Genomic DNA, 15,882 nt, shown 5'->3' on the forward strand with positions numbered 1-15,882 from the left:
ATGAGAGTGGAACAACAAGAATCAAGAGAAAAACAAAATGGGAAGAAAACGCGTCTGCGTGCTGTTATCACGTGAGCCCTCAGCTTGCTCCACTCAACTGCCCGGCCAGCCTGTACGTATAGCGGGCCGTCATATTCAAAAGGTCGCCGGAACGTTAACTGGACATGCCACTGTCAGTTAGGCGCTGATAACTAAACGATGAATACGCTAGGCGACGGCTAGGTAACACGAGGCACGTCTTTAGATCAAAATTCAGAACAGAATGAGGCCAAAGGATAAGTTGGCATTGAGAAGATCTCGTGGAGCGAGGTGGTGAAATAACTCAACGGGCGAGTTGCACCTTCCTCCAGAATGCCTAACAATTGGAATCCTGCTTCGAGCATTGCCACCAGTCAGCGCGTACAAGAGCGGGCCCTCGGCAAGAACACAAAATGGCCGTTGATTGTAGCTTCCCAGACCCTGTATGCTGTTTCCCACACCCCGACATGGCAAATGCCTTGTCATCAATATCAGACCCCGTTGGATCCGTGCACTCGTCCAACATAGCACCTTCGACTTCGCCAGCGCAAGAACGAATTGTTTATCATGAGAACCGGCGTACGGTGTATATCAAACTTTCGGAGTTACGGATGCCTCAGGCAGAAATTGGTTATATAAGATTGGGATAAGAATCAAGGGGTAAATAAAATATAAGATTTTTTTAGATTTAAAATAAATAAGGATATGTAAATTTAATAACTAGATATAGGAAAGTTTAAGCTATATATATTTTTTTAATTAGGTTGTAAGATCCAGCCAAAGTTAAAGGTTAATTTTTTTTTATTTTTAAAAATTAATTCAAGTTATTTAACTAAGTTTACCGCAAAAATTTAAAAAATCTTTATTTTTTATTTAATACACCTTTTAATACTTTAAAAAAATAAAAGCACTAATACTAGGCGTTAAAAATAGCTTTATTTTAATAAAACTAAGTTAGTAAATAAATATTTTATGGCACGGGCTACTAAAAAGTTTAGTAAAATTATTTATTAATTAATTTTTAATTTTTATTTAATTAACTTTAATTTTTTTATCTTAATACTTCTTGCGTAGCTAATAATAATAAAAAATATTAATATAATAAAGTTATATAATAAATATAGAATTATTTAAGTTAAGTAATTATATAATTTAGGTATTATTATAAAAGAGGTGTAATTTAATTTTTAAATTAAACTTAATAATATTAAAAAGTTTTTTTTATTATATAAGGTTTTTTACTTCCTTAGTAATAGTAAGTAATTTAGCTTTAGTAATAAAAATAATAATTATTTTTTATTTATAAGTATTTTAATTAATTAAACCTTTAAATAGCTTTATAAGCTATTTATTAAAGTTATATTAATTAAAATTATTACTAAAAAAGTATTAAATACCATGGTAATAATCTTTTTAGTATTAGCTAAGTATTTAATTTTTAAGTTTTTTTATAATAATAAAATACTAAATAATATATTTAACTATTTTAATATAAGTTTTAATAAACTATATTATATGCTAAGCAAGTTTACTAGCTACTTTAAATATATTAAGGCATGTTATTATAATAAAATAAAAAAATAAGTTAATAAATTATTAATATAAGAAAATATTTTACTTTATAAATATATAATTTAAAAGCATAAGTATTAATTTTTTAATAAGTAAAAATATTTTTAATATTTTACTTAGTCCTATAAGGTTATATTTAGCCTGTAAATTATTAATATAAAAATCTTAAAATAACTAAATTTTTTAATTATAATAATTATAAATAATTTTAATATTTAGGAACTACTTTACTTTACTAAAATTTTATAATTTATATATATGCTTTATATATTTAATAAAGTTAGTAGCCTTTTTTTTAGCTTTAGCTAATTTCTTACTTATAATAAGTATATTATTAATAAAAAAAAATAATTATAAAATACTTTATAATAAAAAGGCAAGGCTTTTCCGGCACTAGCTTAAAGCTATATTTAAAAAGTATTAAAAATATTTTTTTATTAAATATATAGTAATTATTTAAGGCTATATAAAAGTTAATTTAGCTTAAATACTTTACCTTTAACACGCCAGGGGCTAGGTAGTATTTTAATATATTTTTTTTATTTATAAAGCTTTAAATAAAGGTGTTAATAATATTTAAATTAAATAATATTAAGATTAAAATAAGTAATAAGTATTATTATAAGTTAAAATAATTAAGTAGCAAAAGTTATTACTATAGTATGAATATAATTAATAAGTTAAAAATCTTTTTTAATATAAAGGCGCGCTTTAAATTTATTTAAATAACTAGTAGTATTAAATATATATTTAAATACTTATATAAGTAATATAATAATCTTGCTTTTTAATATAAAAATAATTTTAAAAATATAAAGTTTTTTAAAAGTACTAAATTTAACTTTAGCAGCCTTCATAAACTAGTTTTTATATAAATACTTTATAAGTTTTATTTAATTTTTTAGTTTTTTTTAAAGCTAATTTTAGTAAATAGCTTTGCTTAATACCTTTTTTAATAATTTAAAAGGCTTAAAAATTACTAAGTAAAAAAGATATAATATTTAGTAAAGTTTTTTACTAGCTAGTAAAAAAGTTTAAAATAAAAARCCCTAAAAAAAGGTCTTTATATTAAATAATTTTTATTTATAAAATTTTTTAAATTTTACTTTTGGTGCAGGCAGTTATATTAAGCCTTTTTATTTAATTTAACTTATATAATTAAAAATCTAGAATTAGGGTCCCACTCCCCCTTTTTTATATTAATTTTATATAGTTTTAGGTTAGTTTTAACAAAGAAAAAGTAGTATTAATGTTTTTTTTTATTATTATTTTTATTTATATTATTTTCTAGTTATGGGAGCCCTCTAGTATTATTAATTTTAAAGTTAAAAATCTTTTTATTTTTCTTGCTTTTTACCACCTAGTAAGGTGTTATTAAAATAATTTTATAATTATTATAGGTTTAAAAGCTTTAATTAATTATAATACTTACTAAGCTTAGGCTAGCTACAAGAGTAAGTAAAATTATAAAATTTTTATTATTATATAATATTAAGTTACTAAGTAAGTTAAAAATAGCTTTATTTTAAGTATTAATTTTAATATAAGGTTTATTATTTTTAACCTTTTTATTTTTACTTATTTTTATATTATTAGGCTTAAAAGTAGGCTTATTTTAATTATTAAGTTTAAAAAAATTATTTTTAAAGTTAATTAAAAATAGTATATTAACTAGTTTTTTTTTAATATATGCTAGGATTACGTATTTTAAACTAGCTATATAAGTTAAGTTATTTTTATTATAGGTTCTTGCCTTATTAAATATTATATTTTTAATTTAAATAACTAAATATTATATGGCTTTAGCACGAGGGCTTTAAATTCTTTAAATATTATAGGCTTTTTTATATTTATAATAATATTTAATAGCCACTCTTGGCTTTATTTTATAAAAGTTAGGGATTTTTAGCTATTAATAGGTAAGTAATTTAAACTTAAAAATATTAGCTATATTTACTAGGTAAGTATTACTTATTAATACTTAAAACTTTTAAAATAATATAAATTATTTATTTCTTTATTTTTTATAGGCATGTAATTTAATATATAAATAAATATTTTTATAACTTTAAATATAAAATTTTAGGGTATATTAACAGCTAATAAAAGTGCTTTAACTTTTTATAAAATAGCTTTTTTTAATTACTTGCTTGCGCTGTTTTATTTAGGTATATTAAAAATAATAATTTTAAAGGCTAAACCCTATTATTTTTTAATAAATTTAAAATTATTTAAAAGCTATAATATCTTATTATTTATATATAAAAACTAAATATAAAGGCTAAATTACTTAAAAATATAAGTATTAAGTAATTAAATAACATGCTAGTAATTATTCTTTTAGCATGTAATATTATTTACCTTATTTAGGTAGTATTATTTAAAAAATAAAAGGTGTATTTTATATTATTTTAAAATACTTTAAAAATAAGAATATTAAAATAAATTTTTTTAAAGGGTCGGGTTGCTTTAGTTAATTTAATTTATAATATTTACTTAAAAAATTATAAAAGTTTACATGGCATGTAAAGTAGTTTTTTTTTTTTACTTTTTATTAAAAGGCTAAGGCGCTGGATTAATTTATATACTAGTTATAAATATTAAAAGTTTAAATATTATATTAGTATTAAGGTAGCCTATATACTTATACTAAATTTTTAGGCTTTTTAATAATATTTTTAAAATTATAAAATATTAAATTTTTATTTTTATTATAGTATAAAGGGCCTTAATCTCTTTATTATTATTAATATTAAAATTTTTATAGTAAATTATATATAATTTATAATATTATTTAAGTATATAAATTTTTTTTTAAGTTTTTAAAAGTTCTTTTATAACTATTAAAATATAAATTTACTAACATGGCTTTATTAAGGGATATAATAGTAGTATAAAAACTAAAAATATAAGTATAATTATTAAGCTATAAAAGCTTTTTTAAGCTATCTAGTCCCTTATAAAAAACATAAAGTATAATAAACTTTTTAATTTTATTAATAATATTATTAATAAAAATAATATTATTTTTAAAGGCATCGTGGATATTAATTATTTTAGTAAGGTTATTAATAATATATATAAAAAATTTAAAGTTAATAATAATACTTTAATATAGGCTATATTATAAGCTATTAAATAGTAAATAAGTAATTATTATTATAACTTTTTTTAGGTTTTTAAAGTTATTTTTTAGCCTTAATTTTAAATATTATTATATTAAATTTAGATTTTTTAAAGGTGCTTAGTTTTTTTTTAATAGTTAAATTTTATATATTTTTTTTTACTTTTTATAAAGTTTTTTTTTAAGACTTTTAATCTTTTAAAGCTTTTTTAGCATTAAAATATAGTAAAAAGTAATAAAATATAAATAGCTATATACTAGGCATGTTAGCTTTAATTTATTATTTTTATTTTTATTTTTTTTTTTAGATTTCTTGTTATTTTTAGTGTTTTTATTTTTTTTATTTACTAAGTTATTTTTTTTAAGCGTGGTAAAGGTATTATTTATTAACTATTATTTAAATTTACTATATATAGTATAAATAGCCTAAAGTATATAAAAATTTTTAAACTTTTTAATAGTATTAATAAAATTCTTTTTTTTAAAAAAAATGGCCATGTAGAGCCTTTAACTAAGCTTTTTATTAATAATTATAATAATATATATAAAGTTTTAAAGTATGTTAGTATCTTAATTATTAGTAAAAAGATTAAACTTTTTAGCTTTAGTAAATATACTAACCTAGTAGTTATATTAATTATTAATTTACTTTTTAATAAAAAAGCCTTAATAAATAGCTACCTTTTTTTATTTTACCTTAATTTTTATTTTATAAGTAATATTAAATTATATATAATACTTTATAAAAAAATTAAAGTATTATATGTAAATATTCTTGGCTATATAAAAGTTATTAGTAAAAGCTAAATATAATTAAAATTATATAAGCTATTATTATACTAAGTAAAGCTTTATATTTTTTTTAGGTAAAATATTTTTTATAATAATATAATATTTATTTTATTTATTAAATATTAAATAACTTATTTAAAGTTTACCTTTTTTTAAAATATTAAAATAAAAATCTTTAAAAATTAGCCTTGGGCCAATAAAAATAAATAATAAGTTTTTATTATTAATTAAAAAATTAATATAGTTTTATATTATAAGGCCTATAATTATTAATTTAATAATTTAATATTATAGGCGCTATATATTAAAGCTTTTTAAAATTATAATATTAAACTAGGTGTTTATAAATAAAAGTTAAAAAAATTTTATAATATATTATATAGCAAATAAGAAAAACTTTAAAAGTTTAAATTTAAATAATAAATAGCTTTAAAAATAATTATATAAATAATATTTAAAAAAGTAAAGTATAACCCGGGCTTATAACTTTTAAAGTTATAAATATTTTAAGTAAAAATTAATTATATAAAATTAAAATAAAAATTAAGGGGTAAATAAAATATAAGATTTTTTTAAATTTAAAATAAATAAAAATATATAAGTTTAATAACTAAATATAAAAAAGTTTAAGCTATATTTATTCTTTTTTTTATATATTTTATTTTTTAATTAAGTTATAAGATTTAGCTAAAGTTAAAGGTTAATTTTTTTTTATTTTTAAAGGTTAGTTAGAGTTATTTAACTAAGTTTACCGCGGAGATCCAAGGGATCTCCACCTCTTATCTAACACAAACTTATACTCTGCCAAGTCATTGCATTAGTAATGCGAGTAGCAGGCCATAAGATATCTCCACACTCACGTCCCCAGCATTTCAAGCTATGCCTTCTTGTGCCTAGCCTCCTCACTAGGCTGCGGGATCTTAACGTCAATTTGACACAATGCTGATCCCCGATCTTACCTTGTCATCTCACATCACCAGCAAGATGGAGCCTCAGTCATATAACGGAAGCACACCCTGGAATTCCGACTTTATTCCCGGTCCTGCTCCCCAGCAGTCATCCGTCAATGCCGAAAGCGAGTTCCGCTGCGGCATCTGCAACAAGACATACAGCCGGCGTACGCCCCAACCCACTGCTAGAGTAACTGGACAAGATTGCTGATAAATACACCTAGGCGATCTCCGCGACCGCCACCGCCGGCGCTGCATCAAGACAATAGGCAAAGAGCGTCCGTCGAAGCGCAAATCCTGCGAGACATGCGCGCGGAAAAAGCTGCGTTGTTCCATGGCCCGTCCGGCGTGTAGTCGCTGTCTGCAGATCGGGATCCAGTGCCTTTATCCACGGTCTGTTATTCCAGTCCAGCATCAGCGCCAGGACCGGCATGAAAGCTCGCCGGGTGAGTCGTGGATGTCGTCGACGCTCGAGGCCTCGTTTGGAGGGGCTGGGACGATCCAGCCATTCCTCATTCAGGATTTGGAAAGTGGAGGACTAAGCCAGATGAATAGGAACGGAAGTGGTTTTAGGGGTGCAGGTGCCCTTGTGCCTGAGTTTGCAGACCCAGTGGTTGGGGCTGGTGTTTTCACGAACATAGACATGTTCCAGGATCCAGCTCTACTGGCGCCTATCTCGTGGAATGAAGAGTTCTCGCTCTCATCGCAGTCTCTGGGGCAGGACGAGGAGATCCTCGATTCAATCAGTCGTAACCATTCAACGTCTGGCTCATTCCAGTGCCATTTCGATGCCCAAGCTGCAGGTGGAGGAGCCGCACAGTCCGTCTTAAGGCTATTTGACCACCCCAACCCTAACTCTCACCCCGCCGCGACAATGTCGTCTCTGTCCTCCAACACCGGCAGCTCCCTTCCAGACACCTCAGCCTCGGGCTCGGACTCAAGCGCAACCTCAATCCGCGCGCCCTCCACCCCCTTCAACCCCTCCGCCTCCACCCAACTAATCTTCGCCCACGACTTCCATCCCAAACCCCCTTACAACCCATCAACCCTATACCAAGACGTCCTCTCCACCCTCCGCTCATACCCCTCCCTAATCCTCCAGCGCGACCACTGGTCCCCCTTCGTGCACCACCAACTATACCGATGCTCAACGGGCGGGATGGCGAAGCCCATGGGCGTCGCACTGGCCTGCGTCTCCGCGCACGCGGGCTCATACGGCTCAAGCCACGGGTTCGTCGATAAACTGATCAACTCCGAGCGCGCGCAGCTAGTCCGCAATTTCCCGACGTATCTTGATACGCCGGAGAACTGTATCGCCACTGTGCATGCGGTTTGTATATACCAGGTTCTCGGGCTCCTTGGGCATGAGTTTTCACCGGCTGCTGTGAAGCAGTCCCAGGAGATGCAGGGTGAGATGGAGAAGGGGAGGGAGGAGTGTGAGCGCGAGGCAGAGATGCATAGTTCGTTCTTGCTCAAGGTACGCCATTCCCACCCCATTCAAATTACCCCAATACCATCCCATGCGGGTGACAGCTAACTATTTGGCTGCGTAGATGGCCCGCCGCCTATACAACCACCACCGCACCGCAATCCTCACACCGCACTCCACCGAACTGAACTGGGAGCGCTGGAAATTCGCCGAATCCCTGCGCCGCAACATCTTCTTCGCGAATATTATCAACATCGTCGGCTCCCGCGCCGGAAAACTCAACGGCGCGTACTTTGAGCCCCTGGATGATGAGATGGTGCTGAATCTACCGCTCCCTGCGCCGGAGTGTATGTGGCGCGCTTGTAGTCTGCGCGAGTGGCTTGGGGCAAGGGAGTATGCGCTGCGTTTTAGGCAATCTGAGGCTGAGTCTAGGATGGACTCGGGACCCGAAGGTGAGGGGGGAAATACCAGATTGACACAGACGTTGAAGGGGCTGATCGAGGCTGAGGAGGAGGGGAGGCTGGATGTCAAGGCGTTGTTGCCGCTTACGAGGGTTATTCTGGCGAGTGTGAAGATTGCGCCGGCTGGGGGTTGCTTATAGTGAGGGTTGTGGCAGTACATAGTGCAGATGACAAGTGTACCTATCTTTTGTTAACGAGGTTGGAGGGTGACACTGGCACCGGTGCTGAAGGCTCGACCGTCCCTCATGTTTAACCTACATCAATACCATGGTTGTCAAAGTACCTAATCACATAAAGAAGGTTATACCTAGATATAGTACGGGTCATACGACAGCCGATGTATCCATTCCACATCGATAGCGAATGGCGTATGCATATAAGAAGACGCCTTGAAGAGCCTGGATACCCTGGTCCTGTTGCCACCGGAAACTGAAAAGCAGAGACTCTAATTCTTGTGTATCTGTCCGATGATGTTGCTGAACTGTGCCACCGCGAGTCTTATACTACGAGGTACTAATCCTGTAACAGAATCCGGGGGCTTTGCGTGCCCCCTTTTTTTTTGCACGGACATAGTCAAAGCTCCCTTGGTTCCTAAAGCAAGTAAGATGGAACCCAGTCGCCTAGGGCTACAGCTACGGAAGGTATGGGCATGGGACACGGACATCCACACTTGACAGATGCTCTTCTACCGTTCCGGGTGATCTTAGCTATGCACCTACTGTGATACAGAACCACCCAGTGGATACCATGTCTTCCTGTCCGTCTAGAATGTCCATCTAAGTCCAATGCCTCCAGTTCCAGGGAATAACCCAAGCAGCATTCTGAATCCATGAGGCGTCTACACCCTCCCCAGCTCCGCAATCCTCCCCGGAATCCGCGGCAGATCCTCCACCGTCCAGTCCGTCACAAGCATATGGCCCGGCTCATGCGCCATCGTAACGCCCTGCACTCGTCCAGCTCGCACCGCATGCCGTACCGCCACCTGGGGCGTAACGCCGCATGCCTGCATAGAACCTTGTCAGCTTCTCCCTTCCTTCCCGTCCATGAAACGACGAACCACATTATGGTAGTGAGGCGAGCGGCATACCCAGAAAACAGGAACCTCCCCCTCCTTGAACTCCTGCGCGTCCCCAAAGTCGGGATTATGGATATCCCTGACCCCGATCGATTTCGCCCCCTCCCACCCCCACGCAACGGGCTCCCCGTGCGTCGCGAGAAACGGCCTCGTGATATCCCTGACCCTCTCAATTTCACTCGGTAAATAAGTCCGCATACTCACGACCATCGAACTCCCCCAGAACACACCGGCCGGTAGAACGGGGATGGTACTCTGATACATGGCGACGACGTTCCCGGCAAGTTGATGGCAGATCCGCAGCCCGTTTCGCGTCAATGCATCCTCGAAACTAAACGAGCAGCCTATGAGGAAGCCGACGTGGTCGGACGTCCATTCATCCAGAATATCAGTTTTAACGCGTACACTCTTCCCATCCTCGGCGTGGACGACGTAAGACGGGAAATCGGTGCGGATGTCGAAGTCATCATGCTTAATGCATCCCTCGGGTAGAATCTTCTGCGGGTTTCCGACGGGCGTGAGTCCGAGTAATGGGCAGGGGACTGGATTGCGGGCGCAGAGGTCTTGGAAGGCCGATGAGTAGCGCGAGGGCAGAATGACGAGGTTTGCTTGCAGGTAGCCGGGGGCTAGCCCCGTTGTTGTTTTTACGGCGTTGGTGCGGCTGAGGAGGCGGGCTGCTTGGGATGGGGAGGGGGATGGGGATTGTGATGGAGATTCGATGGCCATGATGGTGGTCTTGCGGGCTAGGTGGTATACAGCTTGTATGTTGATGGGCGAGAGGGGGATGCTATCGTAGGGGTATGGTGACGGAGGACGTGTCCGTGATAAGGGCCTTCGGGGGTCTTCCGAAAAGATAGCTTATCATGGTATCATGGGATGTTATCATGTTGGAGATGTATCCTAGCTAGATCAGACGCAGATCGGCGAAGACGTGGCCAGCCCGCAGCATGTCTTATCTATTGGCGTACTGAAGCCCTATCTCCAACTCCCCGTCATCACCAGACCCTTCCGCCGATCTATCCAGACCTCCAGCTCTTCTCACAGCAGCATAAACCATAAACCACCCATGCTCTAACCGCCTCCTAGCTCTCAAATCCGATACTTATAGTGCACATCACAATCCCCATCCCTCATCCTCCTCCCATCCACCTCCCCACCCCGAATCCCCTCCTTAAGCCTATTCGCCCTCCAAAGCCACCACATATGCACGCCCACCAGCCCCTCCGCAACCACAATCCCGCCCAAACTAAACCCATTCCCAAGATAATACGGCGCCGATCGATAAATCTGCCCCGCCACAATCCCCGCCGCATTGCCGACAGTCTGCTGGATCCCGATCGCCGTGGCACGCCGGTACTGCGGCGCCATGTTGACGTTCAGCCAGGCGAGGTTCAGGCCCGTCCCGTTGTAGACTGCGATCGTGCAGATGAATGTCGCGAAGTACTTCACTGCATTAGACCTCACGCCCAGGAGGAGCGCGTACCCGATTATCCCGAAGGCGTTGGTAAGTAGGAGGAACGGCCCAGCAAGTGCGTATCTATCGCTCAGCAGCGCGAACGTAAAGAACCCAATCGCGCCGAAGACGTACACCGGGATAGTCAGGTAATTCGCCTGCAACGTACCGTAGCCCATAGCCGCGAGAATCGAGGGGAGGAACGTGCTGAACCCGTAGGTGAGAATATTCTGGCAGAACTGCGTGGCGGCGCAGAGCCAGACCTTGGGGTCGGTGAAGGCGAGCTTGATCTCGCGCCAGTCGAGCTCGTCGGGCCCCATGTATGCCTGGCGCTGCTGGTGGCGGATTGCCATGATGGACTTTTCTTCCTGGGTTAGGAAGTAGGCGTTCGTTGGGTCGTCGGGGAGGCCGAAGAAGATTGCGAGGGCGCAGAGGATGCTGAAGGCGCCTTCGATTAGGTAGACCCATCTGCTTCGTTAGTATGGACCATCGACAGGATATAGGATACGAAGGGGTTGTTGTAGGTAGAGCTAGACACACCTCCAACCAGCATACCGGCCCACCCCATCCATCTGCAAAAGCCCATAAGCCAGCAACCCTCCAAACGCACCGCTCAGCGCCGTGCATGACATCAAATAGCTAACGCGCCTCGCCATCTCCTCCCGCTTGTACACAAGCGTGAGGTACATATTCAGACTGGGGAACAGGCCGCCCTCGCATGCGCCCAGGACAAGCCGGCAGACGTACAGCCCGCCGATGTTGTGGATGAGTCCGTTCGCAATTGTTGTGACAGACCAGATGATGCACAGGAATGTAAGGATGTACCGCGGCGAGAAGCGCTTGACGAGGATGACGGAGGGGACTTCGACGGTGACGTAGGTTGCGTAGAAGAGGGAGACGGCGGCGGAGAACTGCGATGTGCTGGCGCCGATGTCTTCGGGCATACCGGCGACTTTGACATTGCCTATGCCATTGTTAGATTGAGCTTGGAGTTGGAAGGATGGTGATACCGATGTTTGATCTGTCGATGAAGCAGGATAGATAGACGATGAAGAGGACCGGTGTGAGGAAGATGTCGAGTTTCGCGAGAACGCGCTTCTCCTTCGCCGGATCGATTGAGAGTTCCTCAGATGCGATTTCAATGTCGTCTTTTGCTTGCCCGTCCATGCTGCCGGCAAGGGCGTCCTTTGTTTTGGAGACTCCCATCATAGCAGATTCAGACGGTGTCCGATCAGGGTTTAATCGCTTTCCAGCGGTATTCTAAAAGAAAAAAGCTAAGATACGGTAAAGCGCAATTGAGAGCTGTACTCGATCCCGGACAAAATGGTGCTTGTAGTGTCCAAAGAATGCGTGTCCAGCACTGTCTGATAAGAGCTTCGTGCGAATGCATCATAGATAACAGCAAGATAGCGCTCAAGGATCAAGCTTAGCGGTGGCATGATAAGACCCTGAGTTGGAGGCTAGCTCCAGGGAGATATGAGGCAGGCAAAGACGAGATAAAGACGGCCTAGGTAGGGTAGATAAAGATGCAGATGAGGTATCGTATCTGCTCTCTCGGTGGCCACGTCCGAGCAGGCCCGAGCGCGGTGGAGACCTTGAGCCCTAACAGCCATCTCGGAGGGCCGTGCATCAATCAATCAAGGTTTTGCTCGCGCAACTTGATCTGGAAAACGGTATTTCCAATCCCATCACACCGCTTGTGGGCTAAAGCACTGAGCGTAGCGTCGCGTCGAGTCTCCGTACTTTAATTATATGGTCAACAACGTTCCTAATACCCGCGCAAATGCACCGATATCCCAGACGTCTTGCACTCACCTAATGGATAGACTACCTATGGCCCGTCCTTACTACTGTTATTCTGAGGTGGGATTTGAAGCGCATGATGTCAGGTGCGGCGGAAGCATGGATGGAGGCCTGGAGCTCCGAATCTGATGCTAAGAGTCTTGCGTTACATTGAATGAGTGAGCACGGTAGAGGGAAGTAGACCTAGTGTCCAGAATCAATGTGCTAAGCCTTACAACCTTGGAAGCGTTTACGCGGGACATTTAGAGCAAACCTCATGTCCATAATGTCCATTAAGCACTACCCTCGAGTGGGTCCGACTGGAGCCCTTGATATGGTCCTCGGGCTTGAGGCAGCGCTTGCACTGTGGAATGAATATGTATATTGCGTCAAGTATCCCTTTATTCCAAGATTGGTGGGTACACATCCTAGAGACAGGGGCCCAGGGACCGAATTGCACACCTTCCCGCTCCAGTGAGGGCGTCGAATAAACGCGGAAGCCCAGAGAGTACGCAGACATCAACGGATTTCAAGGTTGCCAATTGCCCATTCTTCAAGTTAAGGGAGAGAAGTCTCTGCCATACACTCCTTCGGCCTCCCATACGCCTCATACCGCTGATTATATTCCGCCTCCGCCTCGTACACCTGCGTATAACTCCCCTCGAGTTCCACGTATATGGCCTCGACGCCGCCTCAAATGGCGCATCCTCTCGTACAACTCCGGCCGCACCGCTTTCCACTCCTGTTCGCGGACGTCGCTTTCCGGTTCGTTCTTGAGCAAGCTCGACCACTTGGACCATAGCCGAAGGATGACGAGCCAGGAGAGTAGAAGGCAAACGATGTGGGCGATGCCGAGGATGTCGAAGCCCACGTAGAGCATGTTGCCGTAGACGGTCCAGTCAACCGGGAAGCGCCAGAATATGCGTACAAGGGCTGCAGCGAAGTTTGATATGCCCCAGAGGACGATGGACAGGAGGAGGAGGACAGTGGGTGTCTGTGATGGCAGAGGTGTCAGCTGCGAGATTGACAATATGAGGTAGGACAGGGTAATGCGTACCATCTTCCCGCCAATGCACCGAGGGTGCCGTGTAACTAACCAAGTCGCCCAGAGTATGAGCTCCCAGCTGGCGGCCCAGGCGACGATATCCGCCGCAACATAGATCCGGTCCATTGCATACGAGTTGATGTAGGGGTCGGCGAAGCCATGGGTGCGGGACTTTGGGAAGCTGTTCACCCCGGTCATGCTGAAACTAAGGCAAGCGAGCAAGACCACGCCGACGAGCCACACGAAGTGATAGTTTCGCACGGGCTTCTGCCATGGTTGTCTCGTCGGATGTGTACGAGCGAGGAAGGCGTGGATGAGCCCGTAGAAGACGTAGAAATTGACACATACGGCGATCCAGTAGAATAGACTTTGTAGAATTGCCGCAAAGATGAACTTCCGCGAAAAGGGATCGTTGCCTGGGTTCGTCGCAATGAGGGCGTACCAAATGATTGCGAAGACGAAGTAACTGCAGGTGTGGTAAAGGTGAGTGAGTGGCCACACAATCGTGGCCACCGAGGAGCGGCGCGCTTATAGTAAACAGGACACCAGAGAAAGAGCAATCGTGCGTCGGGGCAGCTCTTTGGCTGCACCGCCCCTCCGACGTAGGAGGAACGCGATGTATCCGAAGAAGCCCAATAGCACAATCACTCCGATGCCTTCAAAGGCGACAACCGCCCGATTCGAGCTCAATGGCTCGTCAAAGCCAGGCACACTGGGCAGCAGCTGAGCGGTAAGGAGTTTAAGAAAGAGGGAAGGGAGAGAAGTTGCAACTCCCCTTCACGAGAAAGGCAAAGAGAGCTCTGTTTGTGCCGCTGAGTGGGATCGTCACTTTGTGCTACGAACCCTGAGACTAGCCCCGAGCTTCTGCTGGGTTCGCAGAGCTGGCCATTGGACTGTCGCTGAAATTAGCCCATCCTGGAGATGCTGGGCCTGTAGGTTAGAACCAAGGCGCATGATTGGGTCTGCTTAAAAGATTGAAACGGAGCAGAGACAAACAGAACGCCACACACCTCAGGTGGCACGAAGGAGCAAGGATGAGCACTTGCAAGCCCAACGGTCACCAAATAACCGATATCTGGGGTCGAACCTGAGCCTCGTCCAGCTGTCGGTCACTCCAGTAAGACACTCGATGACTCCAGGGCTAGGTAGCTAATGTCCTGATATATCATCAGGGTCCAGCCAGAATGAACACGGGCTCTGAAATGCACAAGGCTATCTTGCGGATTTCAATTCCGACAGTAACAACAGCCTGAAACAAGCCCCGTGTCTTTCTGCCCAATTAAACCCTAAGCAGAAGATGATGAGTGCAAAGAGCGTTCATGCGAGAGAGAGTCAGGGACGTGCACTCTTTTTCAACAGCTATCGCGCGGCCTCTGGATCAGGCAAGCGCCGCTGCACTGGTCCAGCTCTGGGGCTCAGAAAACGGCAACGACCGTTAGGGGCCGTTGGGACGGACCGGAGGAGATTGGGGCGTCTCTACGGGAATCCAGTGGCCCAGCATAGCGCATGTAGTGCTCTCCACCCGGGAAATAACAGCGCATAAGCTTCGCTCAGTCGGATGGCAATGATTCCTGCTGCTGCTGCGGTGTCCGCCTTCTCAGCGCAGCTGAGCTCCAGCTTACAATTAATGCGTGCTCATTGACCTAATAAACCCGGTGCGGAGTGAAGAGACCGCATACCGTAGCATCCATTTGTTGCTAGTATCTCTCGATCTGGCGACATCGAGACGTGGACTATTGCCCTAGGTTCCAAGCTGGCGGTTGCGATTCCCTCGGTCACCATTAGGATAGCACATCAAGCGGCTTAGTACCATGTCAGCAGAGTGGAACAAACGGGTGACGAGCACTCTCCAACTGCCCCTCCTCTCGCAGTTGCTCTGCTTACCGGTCTCATGTACCCGCAATAGCTCGTATACGGTTTAGAAGCCCTGCCTACCCATTTCTCAGGCCGCATCTCCATGCTCCTCTTCTTCTTCTTCGCAGCAATAAAACCCCAAGCCTCGGGGGTGTACCGGCCGCCTAGGAGGGCTCGTGTGCCCTCGATGGTGTTGTGTGCGTCGTCGGTGTAGAAGTTGTCCTTTACGAGGAAGGGGATGCCGTGCATTATGCTGCGGCGGGTGCAGTTGCTGGCTTTACGTTCCGCATGAATTGAAGCCTCGAACAGGGCATCTGGGTTGATCTC

General features: G+C 40.6%; 4 protein-coding genes across 4 annotated transcripts; 1 reads left to right on the top strand and 3 right to left on the bottom strand.

Moving 5' to 3' along the window:
* Window positions 1–6,445: 6,445 nt before the first annotated feature.
* On the top strand, window positions 6,446–8,486 carry DSM5745_10390 (Zn(II)2Cys6 transcription factor domain-containing protein; the record flags this gene model as incomplete). The annotated part of the gene is made up of 3 exons (XM_026752406.1): window positions 6,446–6,623; window positions 6,681–7,933; window positions 8,010–8,486. 3 exons carry the CDS (start codon window positions 6,446–6,448, stop codon window positions 8,484–8,486), a joined length of 1,908 nt encoding a protein of 635 aa, XP_026598849.1.
* Window positions 8,487–9,184: 698 nt separating this feature from the next.
* DSM5745_10391 (uncharacterized protein) lies at window positions 9,185–10,147 on the bottom strand (the record flags this gene model as incomplete). The annotated part of the gene is made up of 2 exons (XM_026752407.1): window positions 9,185–9,349; window positions 9,404–10,147. 2 exons carry the CDS (start codon window positions 10,145–10,147, stop codon window positions 9,185–9,187), a joined length of 909 nt encoding a protein of 302 aa, XP_026598850.1.
* A 363-nt stretch (window positions 10,148–10,510) lies between these two features.
* On the bottom strand, window positions 10,511–12,080 carry DSM5745_10392 (allantoate permease family MFS transporter; the record flags this gene model as incomplete). Its single annotated transcript, XM_026752408.1, has 3 exons — window positions 10,511–11,342; window positions 11,415–11,838; window positions 11,885–12,080. The coding sequence occupies 3 exons, from the start codon at window positions 12,078–12,080 to the stop codon at window positions 10,511–10,513; spliced, it is 1,452 nt and encodes a 483-aa protein (XP_026598851.1).
* A 1,195-nt stretch (window positions 12,081–13,275) lies between these two features.
* On the bottom strand, window positions 13,276–13,827 carry DSM5745_10393 (uncharacterized protein; the record flags this gene model as incomplete). The annotated part of the gene is made up of 2 exons (XM_026752409.1): window positions 13,276–13,650; window positions 13,714–13,827. 2 exons carry the CDS (start codon window positions 13,825–13,827, stop codon window positions 13,276–13,278), a joined length of 489 nt encoding a protein of 162 aa, XP_026598852.1.
* Between the last annotated feature and the right edge of the window lie 2,055 nt (window positions 13,828–15,882).

Source organism: Aspergillus mulundensis (assembly GCF_003369625.1).
Source record: "Aspergillus mulundensis strain DSM 5745 chromosome Unknown scaffold_15, whole genome shotgun sequence".
Classification (NCBI taxonomy): domain Eukaryota; kingdom Fungi; phylum Ascomycota; class Eurotiomycetes; order Eurotiales; family Aspergillaceae; genus Aspergillus; species Aspergillus mulundensis.